General features: G+C 41.8%; 1 protein-coding gene across 1 annotated transcript; it reads left to right on the plus strand.

Moving 5' to 3' along the window:
* Positions 1-80: 80 nt before the first annotated feature.
* ifi35 (interferon-induced protein 35) lies at positions 81-7,034 on the plus strand. The gene is made up of 10 exons (XM_063189222.1): positions 81-520; positions 988-1,025; positions 1,116-1,181; positions 1,291-1,449; positions 1,829-1,945; positions 2,570-2,717; positions 3,753-3,862; positions 4,955-5,141; positions 5,668-5,777; positions 6,670-7,034. Exons 2-10 carry the CDS (start codon positions 1,008-1,010, stop codon positions 6,868-6,870), a joined length of 1,116 nt encoding a protein of 371 aa, XP_063045292.1. The 5' UTR covers positions 81-520; positions 988-1,007; the 3' UTR covers positions 6,871-7,034.
* The last annotated feature ends 2,281 nt before the right edge of the window (positions 7,035-9,315 follow it).

Here is a 9,315-nt window from a genome sequence, read left to right on the forward strand (position 1 = left end):
TCATGTCGATGGAAAGTCCCTTAACCTTTCATAAACAATATCAATGAAACAAGACCACCTTGCCAGATGTATTTCAGACGCTGAGATGGCTCCATTTCAAAATGGGCATTACGCATGCAGTCACCAGAGGCAATGGGCATACAATACAGATAAGTTTATCAAAAGGCACACCATATAGGTCTAAAAAACAGATCTACGTGAAATAGGAATTATGAACACCCCATGCACCACATATTATAGGCTATTCATACTCGATATTAGGATTTCCACAATGCGCAAAATGGGGAGGTTTGTCACCAAACGCAACAGTTGGGTAATGGTTGGCACCAATAATGGTTGGCACCACCAATGGTTGGCAATGGTTGGCAGAACCAGAACTTATTTCAAGTCCTAAACGCATTTCTTACAGGCTGGTCTTGAACCGCTGGGTCATTCCTAACAAGCCCCATATTCCTCCAAAACGAAACTAACTGAAACGAAACCAACTTAGCGTCTTTGGAGCCGCGCTCTCACTGCCAAGGTAAAACTGCAGTCTGTTGTTTTACATTGTAAATAACACTTACATTCGTGACGAATTGCATTAAGTCTACGACAAGAATATGTAGGGTTTACGTTGAATGTGGTAACCTAAAATGTTTTGTAGTCACGTTATGGCGAAGATCTACCAAAATGAAAGTGTTCAGCTCGGCCGCAGTCCCACTCGGCCCAATCAATAATTTGCGTTCTTAAATAAATAGGCCTATTTAAGCTTCACTTTTTTGATGAACTTTGCATTTTTTATTGCCAAAACTTAGTAATTCTTCGCTACGTAGAAACAGACCTTTGGACCTTTTAATTGAATGATCGAGATTTCCTGTTATGTCATGTAACTGTGGTCGGCTGTAGCTTTTAAATTCACGTATTAGATAGAGTCGCACAATTAACAGAATGTTGCATTATATGCTATTGCAACATATAAAAGAAGCGCTATTTTTCTTTATTTGACAGCTTCTAAAAGTCGACACTTGATGATGTCATCAGACGAGGTAAATATCGAAACTTCAGACATGACTGCCACTGCTCCAGTTATGTAACCCGACTTCATAATGATAGAAAACACATATTTTCTTCCCCAGGATTTCTCCCTGGTCACACCTGAGTCCGAATTGCAGAAAATACGCAATGAAATCAGCAAGTGCCAAGTAAGTATTTTCATATGGGTGTTTGTAGGCCACTGATTATGGCATGCATATGTAGGCCTACAATACATATACAACTAAAAAAGTTAACATGCTTTCATTCTATCCACAGAGAACCTATGATACCATTCTTAGTGATCAGAAAATGCTTGCAGACGGCCGTGACAACAACCTTCACTTTGCAAAAGAGTTTGACCAGCGCTGCACTAACATGAAGGCAGCCCTGAAGGCCGAGCAACAGAAACAGGAGCAGATCCTGGAAATGGAGCAAGTGAGGATGGGGTTTGGTTTTCTGTGTTTGTCTCCTCTGCATACTAAGGAGTCAAAGTGTTGGGATAAAATATGTCCCTTAATTTGGAAATTCCACTGTATAGTTTGTTTGGCAAACTTTGCAACCCTCCTCCACACACATGCCCCTCTGGTGAAATAGCTAAAAAAAGTGTTTAAAATATTGTACAGATTTTATATAATGTTTTTACAAATCATGTTTAAAATCGTGTTTTATAACTGCTATATAATATGTATAAATATTACAATAATGTGTTATGAAATCTTCAAATGATTCCTCTTGAAGTTATGCTGCTACTGTGCTATTGATGTGACAGGATATTCAGTATATTCAGTCTGAATGTAAACTTATTTTCCTCCAGCGGAAAGTCGCTGCCCTTCTGGATGACCAGCAGTCTCTTCGGACTCAGATCCAGAGAGCGCAGGAGGACATCCAGCAACTGGAGGAGACAAACCAGCGCCTCAGACAGCAATCAGATGTGAGTCTCAGGATTTCTGTCAGCCTAGAGCCCTGCCAGGGGGCCTATACTACAAAGCTGGTTCCGGGGTTAAGTTCCAGGTTAAGTTAAGAGGTAAATCATCTAATGCAAGAGGCTGGTGTCCTCGGAAAATGAGGACTCCAGGCTCTTCTATTAGATAATTGACCTCTTAACTTACCCTGGTTTACCCCTGAACCAGCTTTGTAGCATAGGCCCATGATGGTGAATGGACTCCTACACCACACACACACACACACACACACACACACACACACACACACACACACACACACACACACACACACACACACACACACACACACACACACACACACACACACACACACACACACACACACGCAGGCATGTGTTCGCAGCTCTTTAAATCAAATACACCAAATAGACTAAACTATCAGGGCTGTAAGTGTAAACCCATTCCATCTTTGATATTCCAAGATGAGGCCTGTTTGCATTCAACATTGTTCAATTCTCTGACTCCAAATTTTAGGAGTCGGGCTACATCTTTCACATACTGTACATCTTCCGTTGACATTAGAGAATAGTAAGTGTGAATGTCAGCGTTGCCCCTGCTGGACCTGTTGTTATTGTTGTTTTATGCTTTAGGTGTCCACCGCAGTGCCTGAGAGAAAAGTGATTTTCAAGGGAGACACATCTGACGCGGGTGATACCTCGGGCTGCTTTGACATAAACCCCAAAGTCGTGTATCCCATGGAGGGAGGAACAGCTCTGATCACATTTGAGGAAGAGGCCGGTAAGCGAGCACAGGGGTTCCCAAACTTTACCATGGCAAGGCCCCCCGTATACCGGTATGTTGCAGCCAAGGCCCCCCATATACCAGCATATTGCAGACAAGGACCCTCTTACATGACGACCCTCTTACAAAACGATTAAAATCTCATATGAGGAATCCTGCTGGCCTCATACAACTCAAAACACAAACAGCTTAATTCAAGAGTGACTCCTATACCTGAAGAAGACCCTGGTGAGATATTTAATGAAGTTCACAACACTGTATCGTGACGCAAGAAGGCAGTATTGTGATCCGACCTTTCAAAGATCTGTTACACTTCAGTCCAGAAAACAACCACATGATATGATGTAATAGAGCTTCCAAGCTTCATATCAATGTCATTATTATTTCAAAAACGTAAAAAAAATATATTAGTTGGCTTTTGTAACCCGTTCTACCTATAAACCATCATAAAAATATACATTTAAAGTAAAAAAAATAATAATTGTGAGTTGAGTGCATCTTTTGATTAGGGATGGGATCTCGGTATCTGTGTATCGGTATCGGGTTCAGATATCAACATAATTCAGAGATCTGATTGGATCGGAATTTTCCCAAAGTATCAGAATTTTCCTCATACTGACATTGAGTCAGATGTAGTGTTAATTTGATATCTTAACACTTGCATATTAGTTTTCAGGATGGGATTGTTACTTTACTTGTTACTTTTTACTCATTAATTAGTTTCCTGTTCTTCTGACTCCCTTTTCTGACCAAATAGTCCACTTGGGCCTACCTCAAGTTCAAACCCATGCATATATGTGGTTTTGATATTGGATCGGAATAGTATAGGTATCGGCAGATATCCAAATTTAGATATCGGGATCGGATCAGAAGTGAAAAAATGTGTATCGGTGCATCCCTACTTTTGATATATTCGTATTGTCATATTTTGCACTCAGTAAAGTGGCATGTTAACGCACCTACTTTGACTTATTCTGCATACTTTTATTATACTCCCATGAATCTGCCTCTGTTCTTCTCTCCTCTGTTCAGTGGCACAGAACATCCTCAAGCATAAGGACCATGACGTTGTCCTGGAGGGCGGAGTCACTCTCAGCGTGCAGGCCTTGCCTGTACACCTCATGATGCCCAGCTATGTAGAGGTACAAAAGATACTGTAGCTAGTGATGGTAGTCTGGCACAAGCGCGCCGGAACGTGTTTCAAACCATCAACTGCGAAAACCATTAAACCACTGTTCCGAAGTTTGCTTCAGTACGGAAAAACCACGTGATATATGACGTATGAAACAGTAAACTGGTTCAGTTTTCCGAAAGTAGCTGCAGTGTTTCGCGCTGCCACACGAACCAGCAGGCGCGCGCAAATGTGTTTGGCCTGTTGCAGAGCCGTCTGCCAGGTTGCAGTGGAGAGAATAGATATTTTATTGACTGTCATTAGGCCTATAAGTCCCACTTGATAGACAAGTAGACAACATCATCATACGTTATGAACACAACAAGGAGAAGACATTAATGGCCAGCAACGCTTTATTCTGATCGCCCAAAAAATAGCCTAATGAATAAATAAATAAATGTGGCATCGTAGCCTTTGTAATGTCGTCTACCTCAACTGCCTCATCAGTAGCCTAAAATGTCAAATGTCGGGAAGTTAGTGTGCAAAAGTATGAGCTCAGTCCAATATTGGGGGTAATGTTATGTCGCAGATGATGAGGTCACAACATCTCATCTTATCGAATTAATAGCAAACATGGCTTTTCACCAGGAGAGGGCCCTGTTACTGAAGCTTCAAGTACTAACCCAATTTTTGAAGCAATGTGCCTAAATGGTTCAGAGCTTCAACAAAGCTTCATTGGCCCATCACTAACTGTAGCTTGTTCTCATCGTCTTAATATAACATGGTGGCAAAAGTCTCTTGTTAGTTTTCACCAAACTTAATATTTAATTGTTGCCTTTTATTGTTAATTAGTTCAGTTTATTGTTAATGTAGACCTTCTGCACCATTTTTAGGTGCGATATGTGCTTGAATTGTGTCCAGAAGCTGTTGTAGATCATAGCACCGCCATAATTACATACAACATAACAATTACAAAGTGCAAGAATATGTATGTTGTGCCGTGATGTAGCAGAGCAGATTATTAGAAAAAAACAATTGATTCTTATTTGATCCAAAAGTTAATTAAGTTTGTCATAATAACCCTGTATATTGTTATTATGTTTCTGTTTTCATTCTCTGTTAGCTGGACACTCAGGTTTGTCCTCATCGTATTCTGGTGTCCAACCTCCCTAAAATGGATTCTGAGGAGAGGCTACTGGACAAGCTGGAGCTCCACTTCTCCAAGAAGAAGAATGGTGGCGGAGAGGTGGAGGAAACCGATATGCTTTCCGACTCTGGCAATGTGGTCATCACTTTCGTAGACAACAATAGTCAGTATTACTTTCATTGCTTTATTGATTAACAACTTTATTTTTAGTGGATGGCTAGAAAAAGCACTCGGATATTGCAAACCTCCACCAGGAAAGGTCATTTATTCCGTGTTGTAATGTACTGGACTAGCACTGGATCGAGATTAGTTGTCCAGTCATTTTGGCCCATTGCTGGCCAAAAGTCACCATGACATCACAGACTTCACTTTTCAAAATAAGAATAGATAGATGTCATTATTCATTGTCGCAAAATGTATTCAAATGTTTCTTTTTTAATTTCATCACTCACTCAAGCCATCACTCACTCAAGCCATCACTAAAAAGAATCAGCCCAAACCATGGTCTATACTCTAAAATTGTGCATATGCAAACACATATGTATACAAACTCCCATGAAAACATGGCAGAGGTAATAATAACTATGAATCAGCTCAAAATCAGATCCTTTTTCATGTGTTGCCATGTTGAACTGCTATGCCACCTAGTGGTCACTGTGCATTAAGACACATGATGAAATCTCTTGCAGTTGCCAAGGGCCTGACAGACAAGCAAGACCACGAGGTGGAGGCAGAGAGGGGGAAACGGCACAAGGTGAAAGTCACACCATTCCTCAACGGGAAAATCGCTGACCTTCAGGTGAGGGAACAGTTGTCACGTAGAGCAGTGTTTCCCAACCTTTTTTGTCTTGTGTACCCCCTAAGCCTTTTTGTCCTAAGATGAGTACCCCTCACTCATGCTCTATATGCCAATGTGACTATTCCCCATGCATTTGTTAATTTTTCCACGTACCCCCTGCAGGGTGCTCGCGTACCCCTAGTGGTACCCGTACCCCTGGTTGGGAAACACTGATGTAGAGGTTGACCAAAAGTAGTCAAACGTTTTTTTTTTTGTTGTTTTTTAAGGATTATTGTGCATTTAATACTTCATGAATGTTTTCGACCATGTAAAGTCACTAAGGAGTTTATTTTATTGTGTAGAGTTGAAAATAATCTTTTTTTTTTTACCTTGGAGGAAATTGTGTTGTGACTGTCGAGACTAAAAAAATGATATAGATGATGGAAAAATGAACAGCATTTAGCAGAGCAAATGAATGAAATCAGCAGGGTTAGCATTAGGCCTACTATCAGACAGTAGGCCTATCACCATGACATGGCTGTCAAGTCAAGTCGGTTTTATTGTCAATTTCTTTACATGCGCTGGTCATACAAAGAATTGCAATTACGTTTCTTACTTTACCATGCAGACAGACCTAGACTCTAGGTGTGGGCATAGACAATTAGACCTAGACAGTATACAGTACATACATTACACCTACCTATACAATACCCATACAGACATATAAAGTGCAAGACTGGGCAACAGCAGACATGCATACATACATAATATTAAAATGAGGTAGTGTTGTGCATTCCAGTTATGTCCTACGCTGACGATTCTGACATAGTGATAGTAGCATTTGAAATAATAATAAATATAAAGTAAGCAGCAATTATCCATCTGATCTCCTCCCCTCTGTCCACCTGTTCAGACCCGTGAGACAGTGTGCCGGCGCAGCGTGCTGCTGACAGGCATCCCCTCCATCATGGACCAGGAGAGCCTTCAGGATCAGCTTGAGATCCATTTCCAGAAGACCTGCAACGGGGGCGGAGAGGTGGACGACATCATCTACAACCCCCTGGGCCAGACGACCGTGGCCGAGTTCGACGGGGACTCTGGAGCTACTGAATGAGGCTGAGGGCAAATGAGATGGTCAATTATAGATCAATCTCTAATATGCCTGGTGGGTATTCTGATAACCTGGCTCAGTAGTAAACCAGGTTAAGTTAACCTTTAGGTAGTCGTGGTAAATCATCTAATAGAAGAGCCTTGGGTCCTCATTTTCTTAGCCAAGGAAGGGACGGGTCCCACTAGTTTGACGCCCTCTCGTGACTTCACATGGTAATTAAATATTTCAAACAAGCGATTTAAGGTTATGGTTAGGTTTAGGGTTAAGGTTAGGGTTAAGGTTAAGGTTAGGGTTAGGTTTAGGGTTAGGTTTAGGGTTAAGGTTAGGGTTAGGGTTAGGTTTAGGGTCGTATGACGTAAGCGGTAAGTACCGAAAGGGCGTCGTTCTAGTGAGTCCCAGGAAGGGACACCTGTGGGCTATCCATTAGCAGGTCTACCACTTCCTGTAGGTTAAACTTAGTCATGTTTCACCACTTTACCATGTTCTTGGAATACCCCCCTTATAATTACCAAGTGTACACATAATGCTATAAAGGGATGTGGTTCACAGAGACTGGAATTATGGGAAGAGGAGCGTATGCTGTTGGAAGCTACCCTTTACCTCATTATATTGCTACTATTCTGTATGACTGTATAAATGAATTGGTTATAGTAAAGGACTGTCCTTTTCTCCTGAATAATGTAAAAATGTCATGGCAGTTTGGCAACTCCGTCTGTGAAATTAACTCAGAGTATGTAAAACAAATCTACTTAACTCCGAGTATCTTGTTGTAGTCTCCAAGCAAAACAAAGTCACAGCTCCCTGTTTGTAGATGGGGAATACTTCTTACTCTTTTGAGTTTACATAAGTAACTACACCTGTTTAGAACTTTCCACATTATTTTTTCTTTCTCTTTAATGTTCATTATACACGCTGCCTCCTATTGCACTAAAATCACACAAGAATGTCAAAATGTGTCTTGTCTGTGTATTCAAGCAGTCAAAAAGTTGGGTAATTTTTCCATATGAGAAAAAATTGGCTTTGTTCATCATGATGCATAAAACAATGAACAATAACCCATTGTGCATTACTGTCCTTGTTAGTATCCTGTCCTGGTATCTCTCAGTAGGAATTCACATCCCATGATCTCGTGCCAATTGCTCGCTGACCACCCACATTATAGGCTGTCGCATGCAGGGAGGCTGACTAGGTGGGCAAAGAGGTCAGTTGTCCCAGGCCCAGGGAAAGAGGGTCCCCAGAATCGGATCCTTATTATTACATTATATGGAGGGCCCTTTCAGATGACTTTGTCCTGGGCCTGGCCAAAGTGATCAGTGGCCCCCTGAGCCCATGCGTGTGTGGCGGGCAGACTATGACAGAGAGCAGAAGGTGGAGAAGAGAAGATTTAATAAGCAGTTATAGCCGATATATTCTATTGGCATGTCCTTAGAGTAGGTTCCTCATCCTTCAAGCAAAGGGGGGATTGTAACAGGCAGGGCCTCTGACTGCTTTGGCTAGGCCCAGGACAAACTCATCTGAAAGGGCCCCTTCAATACAAACAATAAAAGTTTTGAGCCCTGTCTCCCTCTGCCCGGTACACCTTACGATTTTGTCACCCCCTGTTGCCTTCCCTGGTAATGGGACATTCATTTACTTGCAGGGATCCTCAAATGTGAAATCCATACAGTCAGGGCCTAGCCTGGCAAGCCAGACTAAATGTGAGATTATATGTGAATATTTAGTCTGGCCACAATCCATGAGACATCGGAATATTGTTGATGGGAACAACTTTTCGTCACTCCCTCCAAACCCATCCGCTTTGCATCCAAAGATTCAAAACAAATCTCCTGCATTGTGATTGGTCCCGCCAATTTCAGGGCCTGGGGCGTTGTCCGAGGCTAGACCCACTCGTAGGCAAAAATAATTGTGGCCGCTGGCGGGTGGGGCTAGTTTACTAGGCTAGTCAGGGATCCTAAAGTGTGAAATCCAGTCAGGAGACCTGTTACATGGAACAATTGAATGTGTAATCAAGTTCTTTCACCATCCAGCTCCAGGCTTGAACCCATTGCCTCACATTTCCCAGTAGGAGAACATATGCAGGAGAACAAAGTAATCCCAGAGGAAGCCTACTGTATTAGTCTTATGGGATACTGGTAAAACGTTGCGAGGGAGGTTTACAAGCACTCCATCATAGCACTGGTAGCTGGCATCCGTTACAGGTGCGATTATCTTAACAAGAGTTGGGTTACAAGTCCTCTGTTAACAGTGTGCAGAGTGGTTTGTCAAGACATTAAAAAACAATTGCCAATTGCAAACCATCATTTGGACAGGAGAGGGAATTCACAAAGATGGCCATTGGAAAGCACCAGGTCAATCCCGTTTGTGTTTTTCAGTGAGAAAGATACATAATGAATAAAAAACATGCACAACAATTAATGACAGACCCTCTTGGGCAAAAAATGCATTCTG

The sequence above is a fragment of the Engraulis encrasicolus genome, chromosome 2 (genome assembly GCF_034702125.1).
Source record: "Engraulis encrasicolus isolate BLACKSEA-1 chromosome 2, IST_EnEncr_1.0, whole genome shotgun sequence".
Classification (NCBI taxonomy): domain Eukaryota; kingdom Metazoa; phylum Chordata; class Actinopteri; order Clupeiformes; family Engraulidae; genus Engraulis; species Engraulis encrasicolus.

Bases quoted from the DNA above. Each gene is read 5' to 3' on its own strand.
- ifi35 (XM_063189222.1), top strand. The intron at 3,863-4,954 runs GTACAAAAGATA...ATTCTCTGTTAG, and splicing joins TGATGCCCAGCTATGTAGAG to CTGGACACTCAGGTTTGTCC. The intron at 5,142-5,667 runs GTCAGTATTACT...AATCTCTTGCAG, and splicing joins CACTTTCGTAGACAACAATA to TTGCCAAGGGCCTGACAGAC.